At 37.2% G+C, this 16,458-nt stretch overlaps 1 protein-coding gene across 1 annotated transcript in view; it reads left to right on the top strand.

The window, feature by feature from the left end:
* CNTN3 (contactin 3) overlaps positions 1-16,458 on the top strand; it is a 340,550-nt gene that overhangs the window by 219,376 nt on the left and 104,716 nt on the right. The window contains exons 6-7 of the mRNA XM_033210477.1: positions 14,613-14,816; positions 16,024-16,126. Coding sequence (XP_033066368.1) covers positions 14,613-14,816; positions 16,024-16,126 — 307 coding nt within the window. The remainder of the gene's footprint in view (positions 1-14,612; positions 14,817-16,023; positions 16,127-16,458) is intronic.

Genomic DNA, 16,458 nt, shown 5'->3' with positions numbered 1-16,458 from the left:
TATACAAGTTGCCAAGATCAGTAATTTGGCTCACAGTGAGAAGTCAACTTATCTGCCTTTATTGGTTTTCATATTTTTGAAAGAGAAACTGTGTGATACCCAAAAGTTATGATGAATTCAGGAACACTGTTTAGCTGAAGTATATTTTTGTTAATCACAGTATTGCTCACACTTTTTAAAAAGCAGGACCTGCATACGTATTTTATAACATAGAATTAGTTCAGTCTCTCCATCAACCCCAGCATGCATATGGATTACCTAATCCTTGTGGAAATTCCACAGACCCCAAAGAACTCCCATCCCACAGGTTGGCAACCAGAGCTGTCTCATGCAACCCTCTCATTGTTCAGGTAAGAGAAAAAGCTGAGACCAGAGAGTTTAAATGAATTTATCAAAGGGCACATACCTAAAGGACAAAGACAAGTGTAAACCTCAAATCCTATGACTCCAATGCAGAGGTCTGTCCTCTTTCCAAAAGTACCCAAAAAGCTCGTTTCAGGTTACTTTAACAATCAGAGATAGCAATAGTCAAGCACTTTTGTGTCCTTAAACAGTATTTTGTACTCTGAATTTCTGTTCTCTACATTAGCTTTGTTGTTTCTCCTTGTTAAGTGACAGAGAAACTTCCCTTCATATATTAATATATAAGAGGACAAAAGGAAATTTAGAGAGATGTTCTATGTTCTGTCTACCAGCCACCATTAAAGGTCATCCGGCCCCCTAGGGGATGATGGCCACATCCTTATTGCTAAGACTGTTCTCACTGCCTTTTTTTACATTTCCTCTGGGGACCAAATGGTGCAAAAGAAAATTCGCTTATTTGAATTTGAAAATCCTTCTCTAACGAGAAGTGATAAAATTTATTATTTTTATCAGAGCCCAAGTAAGTTAAGTGTCTATGAGTGACAGAAATAAAATATAGCTATGAGGTGGCTTGATCTAAAACATGGCACTCTAAATAGCCTGTGATTTAACACATTCAAATCAGAAACTAGAAAGGCCCCTCAATACATGCCAGCCGAAGATCAACTAAATGAATTAATAAAATAAAGGGATGAAAGAAATAAACATACTTATAAATATCCCAGAAGATATGTTGTTGAGATAAAATGTGGTACAAAACAAATATGAGCAGTTCAGTAATTCCCAGAGCCCTATACAGCATATGGTCTGAGAAAAGACAGAAAAAGTGTCTAGAAACAGAGGACTCAAGTCCCACAGAGTAACCAAAATAGATGTGTTGCTTTTACTTGTAACAGAATATGAAGTGCCAAAATGTAAATGACAGAAAATATCTTTATATCACCTTAGTTAATATTAAGAAAAAGAATTGTCAAAAACCAAGGTAAATCATCAGGACAACTTGTTTAATAGGAATTTATTTGGAAAATAATTTAATATTGTTAGGGAGAATAAATGGAAAATATAATATTGTATCACTAGTTGAAGAAATAAAGTTCAGTATTTCTCCATTTGAAAGAGAATCAATGAGCATTTGTGTCAAACGGATTAGAATTCCTAGGTAAGTTTTTTCTCGACTTTGATCAAGGCAGAATCTAATGCTCTTTTACTGCAGATCTACATATTTGCTTCTTGGAAAGAAAAGCTTTTTATCATGTTGGCGGAAGAATACTCACATGATTGCTGCTTTTTCTTTTCACAAGGAGACCCGTTTCCTTTATTAGAATTGCTTTTTACAAAAATGTGTGGAAGAGGGAGCAGGTGGTTGCACTGCATTTCCTTGTATTGTTCAGTAAATATAGTTGGAACTAAAAAATGTCGGGGGACAGTGCTCTTATAACTTCTATTATAGTTGTTTCTTTTTTGAAAAATATAAACAGAAAGAAAATTATTTAAGTAGTAAATGTAAACTTTACTACAGCTTAGGGATAACTGTAAATAGAACCATCATATTTAGTTTATGTTAAATATTGTTTGGTGTGAAAGGCCAATACCCTTTCTACCAATTGAGGACTATGGCATGAGCTTTGAAAGCTTTCTGCCTCAGGCAAAAATGAGCTGAGCCACTGCTTTGAAGTCGAATTAGGACACGTTTGCTTTTATTTCTGTAACTCTATCTGCCTCAGTGAACTCCTGTTCTGTAATTTTGAAAATCACAGTAAAGCCAATATTCAATCAATTCAGTATTTTTATATTAAAGCAAGAATCAAATTAGAATAACTGTCTCCTTAAAAATGAAAAGGGCCAGGTGTGGTGGCTCATATCTATAATCCCAGCACTTTGGGAGACCGAAGTGAGCGGATCGCTTGAGCTCAGGAGTTTGACACCAGCCTGGGCAGTATGGTGAGACCCTGTCTCCACAGAAAATTAGAAAATTAGCCAGGCATCATGACATGCACCTGTGGTCTCAGCTACTCAGGTGGCTGAGGTGGGAGGCACCTGAGCCCCGGAGGCCAAGACTGCAGGCAGCCATGATCCTGCTACCACACTCCTGCCTGGGCAACAGAGAGAGACCCTGTCTCAAAAAAGAAAAGAAAAGAGGAGAAAAAATCTGAGATCTGCATAGCACTGAAATACAATATTATAGAATTCCTTGGTTAAATTTTTGCCTTTGACATATGGTACATCAGGATGCCTCTCATCTGTTCTTACATCTCTACCTTTATTGACCAATTCAACACACATCTGTTATTTAAAATGGTGTGCTGGTAAATAGATAGGTGGAGTGTTGAAAAATGTAATAGGGATAAAGAAAACCCATTTAAATAACAAGAGTATGGCTACTACTAGAAATTATTTTTAGCTTGAAATGTTTTTCTATCATGTAAATGGCATAAACAGCATCATTTCTGGGAGGCTCATAAGAACAGGGTGTGAAAAGAGTAAGAGCAAGTTTTATTTTCTTGCTAATTTTCACTTCTCACTGTCTAACTGCTCCTTACTCCCAAGTAGTGGAAATTGTGAAACAGACTCTGAATTAGGGGCATTCACCTATTTCTTCAGGGGTAAGTCTTTAATTGATCAGAAATTATTCATTGCATTGATGTATACTGTAAAGAAGGAACAATTGACAGGAAAGTATCAAATGTAAAATAATGACAATGGAGGATTTGATAAATAAGCCAATTGGTCAACATAAAAACTACTTACAATCAAAGACAGAAAGAGACCATTTCTGAAGAGATATCTGCCCTCCCATTTTCATTGCAGCACTGTTCACAATAGGCAAGATATGGACTCAGCCTAAGTGTCCGTCAATAGGTGAATGGATAAAGAAAGTGTTGTATATATACACAGTGGAATATTATCAAGCCTTTACAAAGGAGGAAATTCTGTCATTTGTGACAACATGGTTGAACCTGGAAGATACTATGCTGAGTGAAATAAAGCCAACCACAGAAAGACAAATATCACATGACCTCACTTACACTTGGCATCTAGAAAAGTCAAGCTTTTAGAAACAGAGAGTACAATGGTGGTTACCATAGGCTGGTGGTGGGGGGAGTTGGGGGGTGGGAATTGGAAAATGTTGGTCAAAGGGCCTGAGATTTCAGTTAGATAGGAGGGACGTGTTTTTGAGATCTGTGGAACAGCATGGTGACTATAGTTATTGATAATGTGTTATATAATTCAAAACTGCTAAGAGTATATTTCACCACCAAATAAGGGTGAGTATGTGAGCTAGTTGATATGTTAACTAACTTGATTTAAGCATTTTGCATTGTATATATATACCAAAACATCACACTGTACCCTATAAAAATATGTAATTATAATTTGTCAACTATAGATAAATATTATTATTATTTTTTTTGAGATGCAATTTTGCTCTTGTTGCCCAGGCTGAGTTCAGTGGCACGATCTCAGCTCACCTCAACCTCTGCCTTCCGGGTTCAAGCGATTCCCTGCCTCAGATTCTCAGTTAGCTGGGATTACAGGCATGTTCCATCACGGCCGGCTAATTTTTTATTTTTGGTAGAAATGTGTTTTCTCCATGTTGGTCGGCCTGATCTCAAACTCCTGACTCCGAGTGATACGCCAGCACTCCCAAAGTGCTGGGATTACAGGCATGAGCCACCGCTCCCAGCCAATAAATACTATTTTAAAGTTTTTTAAGACTCAAACATTAAACAAATGAGAATTTTAACTGAAATCTGAATTTGAGTAGTAACCTTATATTTCTTCATGCATATTTCTCTGTAACATCAGGAGGGCTTTTTTAAGCTAAATTATTAAAATTGCAGAAAGACTGTTGCAGTTCTTTTTTCAGGCTTAGAAAGACATTTCTACAGAGTTACAGAGTGATAGATTTTTTTTCCTGGACATATCTCCATAGCCAAGATAGACAAGGATTGGAAAGATAGTGTAGGGGGGTAGGAAGAAATGTATGTATAAATATATATATTTATTACTGAGATAGTACAAACACTATTTTTATTACTCTTTTCTATCACTTTTCTCAAAGCCTGTAAAACTACTATCTATATTTGACTTGAACCTGAGACAGCTGTGAAGTCTCCAGCATATCCTTTTGTGCCTAAAGAAATTAGCATTTATAGAGCCCTACTGATTTGAAGAACAGACTGGGATTACTTTTGATTATTGATTTCTAGGGGCATTTTTTTTTTCATGTTTATTTTGCATATCCAGACATAATTGCATATCCTTTCATAGTCAAGTACTTATATAGACACTATTTCTTAAATGTCAGGTGGCTCTGTAATATTTTAATAGTGCAATTTATAATGAAGCCATCACTTATTTTAACTGATTCAGAAAAAGTATCATTCAGAAAGTGTAAAAGATTCCTTTTAAAATAAGGTCTTTTTAATGGTTTTTAACTCTATTTGGTAAATAGTTTGATGTGCTACTAATGGTCAATAGTAGTACTGTGCATGCGTGTGTACGTGTGCGTGTGTGTGTGTGTGTGTGAGAGAGAGAGAGAGAGAGAGAAAACGATTTCTCCAGCTTTCTAAGGAGTCATTCATTGTCCCTGGTAAGAAGACCCTTGTGATTTGGCAGGGCGACTTCATCTTCTACTAATGACCTCATTTCTGTTTACCAGTGAAAGTGGACATTTCATTAAGCTTTTAAAAATCACCCATAATGCAAGAAGAGAACAATAAAGCCCCCATGACGTTCCTTAAAGGAAAGAGTTTAAATTTTGATAAAAGAAAATGAGATGTAATGTGGAATGGACAGTGTTATTGTGATGCAGCACCTTTATTCACTAGCTCTTAATTATTTCAGATATTTTATTGCACATTTTCCCTGTTTGTATGGTTCTTTTGTATCATTTGCAACCTGATGAAGCCCCTCTCTGGAATTCGCTTCTGAGAGTTGGTGTGGGAATGATAAACCAGAAGCACTACCTTTGGATTCATTAAAGGATGGGTTTTCCATAGTTAGGTTGTACTAAAGAGAATTTCCATTTTGCAAGGGCAGTGTAAATTTTGCATATCATTTTAATAGCAAGACAGGTCAATCAAATCGTAATTGTCTACAATTAGCACTCCCATGAGCTGTAGGCTTCTTTATCTTCTCCGAGACTGAACTGAAAAAGAAATTGTTATTTACTGTCATTGAAGTCATAGAAAATGCTTGCTATTCAGTATAAGCGATGAGGAAAGTGCCAGTCTGGCAACAGGGCTTTGGCATAAATTTAAGATCTGCACACCAAAATGCACATTGTATCAAGCATGGCTATGTGCAAAATGTGCTATTACAAAGCACTTTCTTTCAGCACACAAAGCAGATCTTGGCAATGAAACATCTAGTGTTGACAGCATTTTGGTTTGGAGCTAATCTAAAGATTGCTTTCTAACATTTTCGGGGGCTCTGAACTCTTTGGAGAAGGTGCATTTTGATACTAAAAATGAGGAAGCAGAGAAGAAATGCTTTATATTTCCTAGTTCGTTCTATCTGAAGTGCCAGTGTTGTCATTTTGGGAATCGTTTCTTGAGTCTCATCACTGTACCAGAAAGTCCAGGTACAAGCTGGAGGTTGCAGGAACTGCAAGCTTGAGACTGTGGCATGAGGAAATTGTCTAAGCTTCATAAAATATTGCAATAACTCTATCCAGCTCTCACTATGTCACATTCTCTGCTGTGAAAATTTAAACTCCTTTCTTTAGCAATGCCATGCTTCTTTAGCAGCCTTGCCAAAGGAAGGAGGTCAATAAATGTCTTGCCAGTGCTGTTGCTAGTTCTCTTCAGTCCTCCCAAGCCATTGCTGGGCATCCTGTTTTGAGTGTCACTGAATTTGGTCCTATCATTACACTTCTTCATCTTGAGATGTCTCTGGAGCAAGGAGTGAAGGATAGTCAGTCCCACCGAAAGAACTTCAGCTAAAGATGGGAGAGGGGATGTTCTCTTTAAAAAATTCCTCATGAGAAAAAGAAAGGATACAGAATGCAAGCAAAAATACAAAATAGCTTCCAGAGTTGCTCTTCACATTTTTTGCATTTACAGATATGAAGGTAAGCACTGTAGTTGGGCGCTTGAAGGACACTGCTCTATCAATAGCAGCAGCCATGGTACCAGGAAAGAGATATTTGATAGGAAAGATGCTTCCCTGGCAGAAGCATTAAAAATGAAGACAATGAGGCAGGTGGTTCACCTGAGGTCAGGAGTTCAAGACCAGCCTGACCAACATGGCGAAACCCCATCTCTACTAAAACTACAAGAATTAGCTGGACATGGTGGTGGACACCTGTAATCCCAGCTACTTGGGAAGCTGAAGCAGGAGAATCACTTGAACCCACAAGGCAGAGGCAGTAGTGAGCTGAGATCATGCCACTGCACTCCAGCCTGGGCAATAGACCGAGACTCTGTCTCAAAGAAAAACAAAAGTGAAGATAAGGAGTGGCAATATATTGTGGAGTCACAATATGATGAAAGATGCTGGTACCCACTGGTGTCAGTTCCTGAAAGAAATTGTGGTAGAACTGAATATAGTGGAATAGTATCTCAGAAAGCTGTTATCTCTTGGATAACTATTATCTCAGTTACCCAGTGGAAATGGCTCATATATGCTCAACTAAAGGCAGAGACTAAAACAAGAGAGAGAAAAAGGAAATAGTGAGTACCAAAGTCTTAGGGGCCTAGCATGAGCTTTGTGAAGCTTCATGTAGGAGTTAGGACACCATGACAACCCTACAAAGACAAGAGGGGAAAAAAATAAAATAAGACAGTTAAGGGATTGTCAAGCTCATAACTTGATGTCTAGATATCACTGACCTAGGACAAGGTTCAACAAACCTTTTCTTAAAATGTCAGATAAATATTTTAAGCTTTATGAACCATACAGTCTCTTTTACATCTACTTAACTCTTCTCTAATAGCATAAAAGCAGCCACAGACAATAGTAATTGAATGAGTGTGATTGTGTTCCAATATATTTAGGTAACAAAGCAGGCAAGTCATAGTTCACTAACCTCTGGCCTAGAACCAGCCCTAAAATATGAGGGGAAAAAGGAAATAGCATTTTTAGTGTTTTTCCTCCTTGGTCATTGTTCTCCTTATCTTAGGACCTTCACAAGTCAGACTTGGTAGTATCCTAAATCAGAATGGATTAGGTAGACATTTATAGTCTAAACAAGGAAACAGACAATATATAATAGTGTCATCCATAAAGCAACAACTTAAAATACATCTTTGAAAAGATAATGCAGCAAAATGTTAAACATGCTGATAGATGTCTTTTGCTTTACAGTACAGACTCTTCAATCCTAACCATTGACTATGTGTTATTTGAACCTTAAATTATCCTTAGTTTTCTACATTGTTTTAGATCATTGAGTATATACTGCATCCCAGACTTTCCACCAAAGTGGTGCGATTTGTAAGCATCAGAGCAAAATTCTCTTCCTGATTGTATGAATTGGTGATAAAAATCTTGAATGACATCAAGTAAGCTTTCACACACTTTTAAATATGCTTTGTTTTAAAGTAGGTCAGACTTCCCAGTTGGCATCACAGAAAATGGCCCAAGTTACTTTTACAATTTTGCCTAACAGCAATTTTGTTTGACAGAATTTCTTCTAGAAAGTGGCTATAGAAGGATTAAATCTGCTTCATAATAGAATTTTACAATGGAACTACAAATAAAACTTACATGTCAGTATTATATGTATTAATGTATCTCCAGGTAAACACCAGAGTGACATATTTCATGTTAAATTGACTGGTCTTATACTTAAGTGACCAGGGAAGGAATGTAGCTAGAGGCAGAATGTCATTCATCACATATTACTTTTTAGAAAGCAGAGTTTCAGGACTTCATTTTTTAAATTTATAGCTTTGATTGGTAAAACTTCTTGGCTTTTGAATTAAAAAAATTTCATATTCCTAGTATTCACTTAGCATTGTTAATAGAAAGCCCACTGGCCAAATCGTTTGGCATAATGTGCTTGTGATTTACACAGGAGGTTGTGAAAGGTTTTGTAAAGTCTAGCTTGTTTGAATATATCAAATTATCATTTTTATTACAGCTTTTTATTTATCATAGTACATAAAATGATTTTGAGAAATCTCCAAAGAGTGCTGATTTGATATGGATTTTGCTTTGATATAATTAACATTTATTGCAAATGCAGATTTTTATGATAAGTAAACTCTGATAGTATTATAGTATATTTTTTAACTGTATTGAGAATGCATAATTCACATTATTCTCAAATATTTTCAGTCAGAATGATAAATACGTACATATATATATAAACATAGTCATGGAGGCAATAAATGAAAAGTCAATGTAGCTCTTCTCTCTAAGACATAAAAGTTATGTTGCATTCCATCTCAAAGAGAAAGTCTATAAACAAAGATAGGTGCTACAAATTTCTGCATACCTCTCATGTCAGTGTACAACTATTAAATGCAGATTTGATTTTTTTCTATGTCTTCAAGGGTCTGAATCTTCGTAAAAAGTAATCAATCACTAATTTATTTGTTTGAGGGTTGTAGTTTGATTCCTCTTTTAGAATACCTCAACATTATATTGATCTTATAATCGTATTAAATACAATCTGATTCTTCTTTAGACTTTCCAATTACAGCCTTTCTTTACTTTTTTCTTCTGTCTCTGTTCATCTGTTTGTTGTTGTTGTTGTTGTTGTTGTTTTAGAAAATTGTAGCCAAAGCACTTAGCACTATACCTGGCATATAATAAACACTTGATCATTGTTAGCTCTCATTATTTATGTTAATTTCCTATTGCCAATATAACAAATTACTTAGTGGCTTTAAACCAGCAGTCCCCAAACTTTTTGGCACCAGGGATCTGTTTTGTGGAAGAATTTTTTTTCCATGGACTGGGGTGGGTGTCAGGGAGAGCTTGGGGATTATTCAAGCATGTTACATTTATCTATTGGGTACTTTATTTCTGTTATTATTACATTGTAATATATAATGAAATAATTATACAACTCACTATAATGTAGAATCAGTAGGAGCCCTGAGCTTGTCTTCCTGCAACTAGATGGCCCCATCTGGGGCTGATGGGAGACAGTGACAAATCATCAGGCATTAGATTGTCATAAGGAGCACACAACCCAGATCCCTCATATGTGCAGTTCACAGTAGGGTTTGTGCTCCTATGAGAATCTAATGCTGCTGCTGATCTGACAGGAGGCAGAGCTCAGGAGGTAACGTGAGCAATGGGGAGCAGCTGTAAATACAGATGAAGCTTTGCTTGCTTGCTCACTGCTCACCTCCTGCTGTGTGGCCCGGTTCCTAACAGGCCACAGACCAGTACTGGTCCGTGAACCAGGGGGTTAGGCGCCCCTACTTTAAACAACACACATTTGTTCCCTTACAGTTCTGTAGATTAGAAGTCCAACACAAGTCTCATTGGGCTAACATCAAGGTGTCAGCAGGACTTTATTCCTTGGGGCTATAGGGGAGAATCCATTTCCTTCCCTTTTGCAGCAGCTTCTAGAGACTGCCCATGTTCCTTTGCTCTTGGTCACCAGCAAGTGATTATATAGCTCAGGTCTCTGTTTGTGTAGTCATACCTCCTTCTCTGACTCTCCTGCCCCTCTGTTTCCCTTCTAAGGACCCCAGTGATTACAGTGGACCTACCTTAATTCACAGCAAGATGGCTAATTTAATCACCTTTGCCATGTACATTACTTCCCTATTGCTCTTGAAACAAATTACTACAACACAAATTTATTCTCTTACAGTTCTGGAGGTCCAAAGTCCAAAATCAATTTCACTTGGCCAAAAATCAAGAAATTGACAGGCCTGTGTTGCATATGGAGTTTCAAGGGGACAATCTGTTTTTCTGCCTTTTCTGGCTTCTAGTGGCCACCTGCACTCCTTAAGTCATGGTCTCTTTCTCCATCTTCAAACCAAGAGCACAGCATATTGAAATATTATTCTCTGACTATGACATCTGGTTCTGTGGTCACGTTTCCTTTTCCCTTACTGTGATCCTCCTGCCTCTCTCTTACAAGGACTCTTGGGTTTACATTAGGCCCATCTGGGTAATCCAAGTTTGTTCCTGTCAAATAATCTTTAACTTAATCATGTCTGTGGATTCCCCCTTGTCATGTCAAGTAACATATTTTCAGGTTTCAGGAATTAGAATGTAGACTTTTTCTGGGGACAGTTATTCTGCCTACCCCACTAGTATTAGGCCGAGACTCTCTCTTAAGCTTACCTTTGAATCTCGCAGCCACTCATTGAACACTTGTGTCTAGATCCTCTGTCTGAGTCTCAAAGACTATTTTTACTATACCTTTTTCCAGCCCCAGAGTGGCTCCTCCTAGTTTTCCTATTTCTTCCATTTTTCCAAGCTCAAAACCTTAGAGTTAGTTTTTCTTCATTGTTCGTCAAGGATCTTTACTCTCTTGATTTTCTGGGGTTGTGTTTGGGAGAATTGGTGGAGGAAGATCATTGGATTATTCATTTACATATTATTTCAATAGGTAGACCATTATGCTTTTAATATAAAATTATGCATACTGTGCTGCTGAGATACAAAGAGAAAGGGAGTGTTTATAAAACCATTTTTTAAAATGGCTTTCAATATTATGAAGTATATAGGATGTGTATTTTCTGGACAGTTTTATTCGGATCACTGAAATTTTGCATTGAGTGGTTGTTTAAGAATGTAAGCCCAGTGTAATTCAAGGGATATTAGTATACCACTCTGAAATAGACCTCTTAATTTGCCCAGTTACACTAATTCCTAAACAAAGAATGCAAAAATCCTAACTTCTGCAAAAGAGAAACTTCTTGCCATTTGTTTTCAAATTTTATATGAAGGTTTATGGCTGCACAGTATTTTGACCAATGGAGAAGGTGAAATATTTTCTTCTTTGTTGGTGAAATTTGTAAATGGCGAATTTTCTTCAGTGGGGATTTCAGAGTAGCCTCACACTGTTTTTCTCTGGGATACTGTCTTGCCTTCACTTGTCTGGAGGACAGGTACCAAGAATCAATCAGGAGTCAGTTTGCATATTTGAAGAATGGGAGTGACATGAGGGGATTATCTCGATGGAAACTGGGAAGAGAGACAGTTTTCCCTAGGAAAGGAAGTCAAAGAAAATGGGCATTCTCTCGGAATTCAAGGGGGAGGAGCAATTTTAAATGCAGAGTAGAGTCTGTTACTCAATTTCAGAAACCTCATGTTCAGATTCCCTGAGACACATACACCAAGATGGGACTAAAGGATCAGACTTATTGAAAAATACTGGAGAAGTGTCCGTAAAGGAAAAAAGGTGAAGGAGCGGAAATGGGCAGAGAGCCTCAGACTGCGAGTCAGGTCCCATGTCGGTGAACAAAGAGTGGGGAGGAAAACTTGTTTAGGAAGAGTGTCAGACTACAGCACAGTTCTGAGGATGCTGTAGCTGTGAAACTGGGGAATGAAGCTGTGAAAATGTTGAGTCAAAGTTGCCCATTAGAGAAATCCTTCATGGGGCAGGAAGGAGCCAGCATTAGCACCTCCACCCAGTTCAGTACTAGGAGCAGCACAGGGAGCTGTGTGGCCACAGTCCTCCTGGGGTAGCAGGTAGAGGCCATCAGTCAACTGTATTCTGTGCCGCAGGTTCTCTTGAAGTGAAACCTAAGGAGGAACCTCCATGTCTACACCAGTCTACACCTTGATTTGTACATATCCACTTCATGCTCATTTTGGGAGCGGCCTTAAAATGATTTTAATTTTGGCTTCCTTCCTTCTACCAATCAGTTATTGTGTCATACAGGCAAAGCCACCACAATATCTCTGTAATAATATAATAATGTTTTAAGTATCAATAATATTAACCTTTGGATTAAAATACACATTATAAAGGGAGTTATGCAAATATTTTGAGTTGAACATTTTCAATCAGAATTATATTTGTGATTTTTTTCCAAGTGTTGCATGGAGTTATTGTTCATACATTCTCATTACTGTATAATATTATCTTGCATGAATTCACCAGATTTTAGGTTTTCTGACTCTGAATCGGAGTTCTTTTTATCAACCTTTTTTTAGTACAAACTGGGTCAATAGGATTGACTTTTTATCCCTAATGCCCTGCTAAGGCCTACTGTGTTGGAGAGCAGTTGATATCTGGCTGGATAAAAGGGAGAAGGACAACCTTGTTAGTTTCATGTGTAGAACACTTTGGAAAGCAGAGAAAGATTGCTTTCCCTCCTTTACTGCAAAGTGAGGTTGCAGGAGTTGGGGAATGTTGGGGTGGAAATGGATGCTTAAGAGCAACAGGAAGACCCTGAAGGGCTCTTGCTACTACAGCTGCCAGTTTTAACAACTGCAAAGCAAATTCAACTTACCTTGCTAGTATTATTTTCCTCCATGGTTTATTCAATACTATTGCAAGAGAAAAGCATCATCAGGGTAGGCATGAGAATAACCATAGAGTTAATGTTTGAGATACATTTGTTTCATACAACCCAATAAGTGATTTTAGAGCTCACAACTTACCACATGACTGACTGAAATTTCATGAACCATTATACCAATATGACAGCATGATTTAAAGATCAGTGTGAGGTTAAAACCAGTGTTTCTTGATGTCTGTGTAATTTGCAATTGGCTTGCTACTTTTTGGAAACATCAAGCATTTGCATTTGCATTGTGATTGGGAATCAGTCATCATGTTTTATTTCTTCTAGGTCCTTAGCACATTCTCTTCTCTTCTGGCCTTTTCCCATGTTCTTCACTCTACTTGGTGTGCTTTTATCCCTGCTTGTTGGGGTGTTCCTCTGTCCTTGAAGGCCTGTTCTTCAGCCATGAAAGAATGGCACCTGTCCTTCCTCTGAAACTCATGGGAGCTCTCATCTAACCCTTCTCCTTATCTCATTGTTATTTGCATATTGATTTACTATTCCCTTTACCAAAAAGAAAGACCTTCACCATTGGAATTATCTCTTAAATATATTTGAACTTGTTATTCATTAAATTTATTTTGATTTCGTGTTTTCCAAAAGTTTTTTTTTTTTTTTTTTTTTAACTCTTGGGAAAGCACTACAGTAATGAATCAATACAGTAGAGTTAATGCAACTAAGAGATAATAGGGCTCAGGAAAGCAGGAAGCCAATAAACCAACCACGGTAACTGTGCTTAAATCTCAACTTGGCGCTGAACAACCTGGGCCTCCAGAACAAAGCGGTGTATTATTATCTAGTCCTCATTATCACACACACACACAAAAAGAACAATGGTTCATTTGCAGAAAGTTGATTCACCTTGGCCATAAAGTTCAAGAAAACTCTCATACTGTACTTTACATAGATGTTAGTCAGTAGCATAATTGTATCCTTAACTAACTGAATGAATCTTTATTGAGGACCTACTAAATGCCTTTGGGTGTTTCATTTTGCTAATTTGGAGGAGGGAGAAGGGCAGGTGAAATAAAAACTAACATCTCTTGTTTAGCAAGTGATAAGAGAACAGACAAGTAAGTAGAATGTTACATACTGATAAGTGTTTTAGTTGAAAAAAGCTTAGAATTACTCTGTATAGGAGCATCAACCCAGAGAAGGAGGATTAAGGAAGAGTTCGCTTGAGGAGGTGATTGCTGATGTTGGAACTAAGCTTTGAAAACCATTTGAAGGTTATCTCAAAGATTGCAGTTGGTGTTGAAAGTCAGAAAGCCAAAGACAGGACAGAGAAAACAGGAGTTGTAGGCCCCAGAAGCAGCATGTGCAAAAGACTCAGGGACCAAAGAGAGCATGGGGCTTCTCAGAGGCTAAGGTTTTGAGCAGGACCTTAACCATGAAGGACCTCATATTCAGATTAAGCAATTTTGCATTATGCCTGAGAGGTTAAAGAACTTTGCAAAGTTTGATGTCAGGAATTGACATGATTAGATTGTTAATTTTGAAATATCATGGTACAGGCAGGATGGAGATATGAATTAAAACTGAGCAAGACCAGAGAAGCTTGTTAGAAGGTGTCTGAAGCAGAGATGTGATGACAGTAAATAATATTGCTCCCGCCAGGATGCTAATCAACAGTATCCTCCAAAATAATAAAGAATACATGGAGAGTTATTTCACTTAACTGCTTCTCCTCATGGCCTGCAACAAAAACACTCAGCACTACTTGGAAGTAAAGTTGATGTTTGTATAGATACATTAAGGACACAATGGAAAACTGTCCTTGATGGAATTTCTTTCTCTCTTCAACAATTTTATTAGAACTGTCATATGCTTGGATCTTCAATGAATACCCATCGTTTGTTGAAGAAGATAGTCGGAGATTTGTGTCTCAGGAGACAGGACACCTCTACATATCTAAGGTGGAGCCGTCGGATGTGGGAAATTACACATGTGTGGTGACAAGTATGGTGACAAATGCCCGAGTGCTGGGCTCTCCAACTCCTTTGGTGCTACGTTCTGATGGTAATGAAACTTCTCCAAGTGCAATTCTGAGTGCAAATGGTGCTGAGGCTGCAAACAAAAGCAATTGGGAAAATGTATAAAGTACACCGAGAAGAACTGTCACTTCATGTTTTTTGGCACAAAGACTATTTTATGAGTATAATTACAAAAATGATTTGATAAATCATAGGTCCTTATGCATAATTCTTACCCAGGGCAAGCTTCATAATTTGCAGGGACCAGTGCAAAATAAAAATAAGTGGCCTCTTGTTCAGAAGTCATTAAGAATTTTAAGACAGCAATGGCAAACTCTTAAACCAAGCATGAGACCCTTCTGAGCCCAGGGCTCAGGTTGACTCCCATGAAGTCACCTATCCTGACCTTTGCCAGCTTGAGGTTTTTAAAGCTCTGGATATTTTGTTATAGGCTAAAAAGCATCACTAAAAAAACCATTAAAGAAAAAAATCTGTTCCATCAACACCTTGATGGCTGTTTAAGGGGAGTCTAAGAGCTGCCGAGGAAGCAGATCCATAAGCCTGGGTAGTTGACCCACTTACACAAAACCATATCTGATACAGCGTAATGCTATGATCACAAAGCATTGAAGCACTTTTTCCAGTCAGTTATAATTGAATTTGACCTTTCCCATTTATTAAGTCATTGTTTCTTAACTCCAGGGAGCCATTTAATAAGTTTAAGATTGGTATCTCTGCTACCAGGGTGTCATTAAGTAAATTCCCTGCCATAATTTTTGTTCTTTAGGGAAATTTCAGGAAGCAATAATATATTATATATTTCAGTTTGACTAGCAATGTCAAAATTGAATACACAATTTCAAAGCCTCCCATTTTGTGTAATGTAAAAGACTTAGTGGTTTTCTTGGAACTGCTCTGTACGTGGTAACCTATGAATCAGCAAATCCAAAGTTCTTAAATGTTTATTAATATTGCATGTTTGACCCAAGTTAGTTCAGGTTTTTTAAAGCTCTGGATATTTTGTTATAGGCTAAAAAGCACCACTAAAAAAATCATTAAAGAAAAAAATCTGTTTCATCAACAACTTGATGGCTGTTTAAAAGGGAATCTGAGCTGCATAGACTAAATTTTATTTAATTGAAATCACTAGAAGACCTAGTTCAAAATGGAGCAAAAGAAAGTTTTATTTAAGAAAAACGAGGCAATTCCAAAGGAAATGTTGAAACGATTAACTTTATATTGTGGATTTATAGGTGTGATGGGTGAATATGAACCTAAAATAGAAGTTCAGTTTCCAGAAACTCTTCCAGCAGCTAAAGGTTCGACTGTGAAATTGGAATGTTTTGCCCTTGGAAAGTAAGTTTTATAATATTTACTTCTATGTGCTGAAATATTAGGTTGCTATAAGAAATCAGGATGGTTTTTGAAAGACTCTTCTTTTTTATTTTCTAAAATTTACTTTCATTTTGAGGCAAAGGAAAAATAAAATGCAGGGGAAATGCACATATAAAATTTAGTTTGAAACTTTAATATTTAAAGTCGATTTGAAGAGAATTACTCTGCCTGCCTAATTTCATAAAATAAATTGGTGGGTTTTTTTTTTTTCCTTATTCATTTGCTGTAATCTAATATAGTGGGTCTGTATTAGGCTTTTTTCTCGAAATCATGAATTGACTCAAGAAAAATGA

The sequence above is a fragment of the Trachypithecus francoisi genome, unplaced genomic scaffold (assembly GCF_009764315.1).
Source record: "Trachypithecus francoisi isolate TF-2019V2 unplaced genomic scaffold, Tfra_2.0 Lachesis_group0, whole genome shotgun sequence".
Taxonomy (NCBI): Eukaryota; Metazoa; Chordata; class Mammalia; order Primates; family Cercopithecidae; genus Trachypithecus; species Trachypithecus francoisi.
This window is presented reverse-complemented; position numbering and strand designations above follow the sequence as displayed.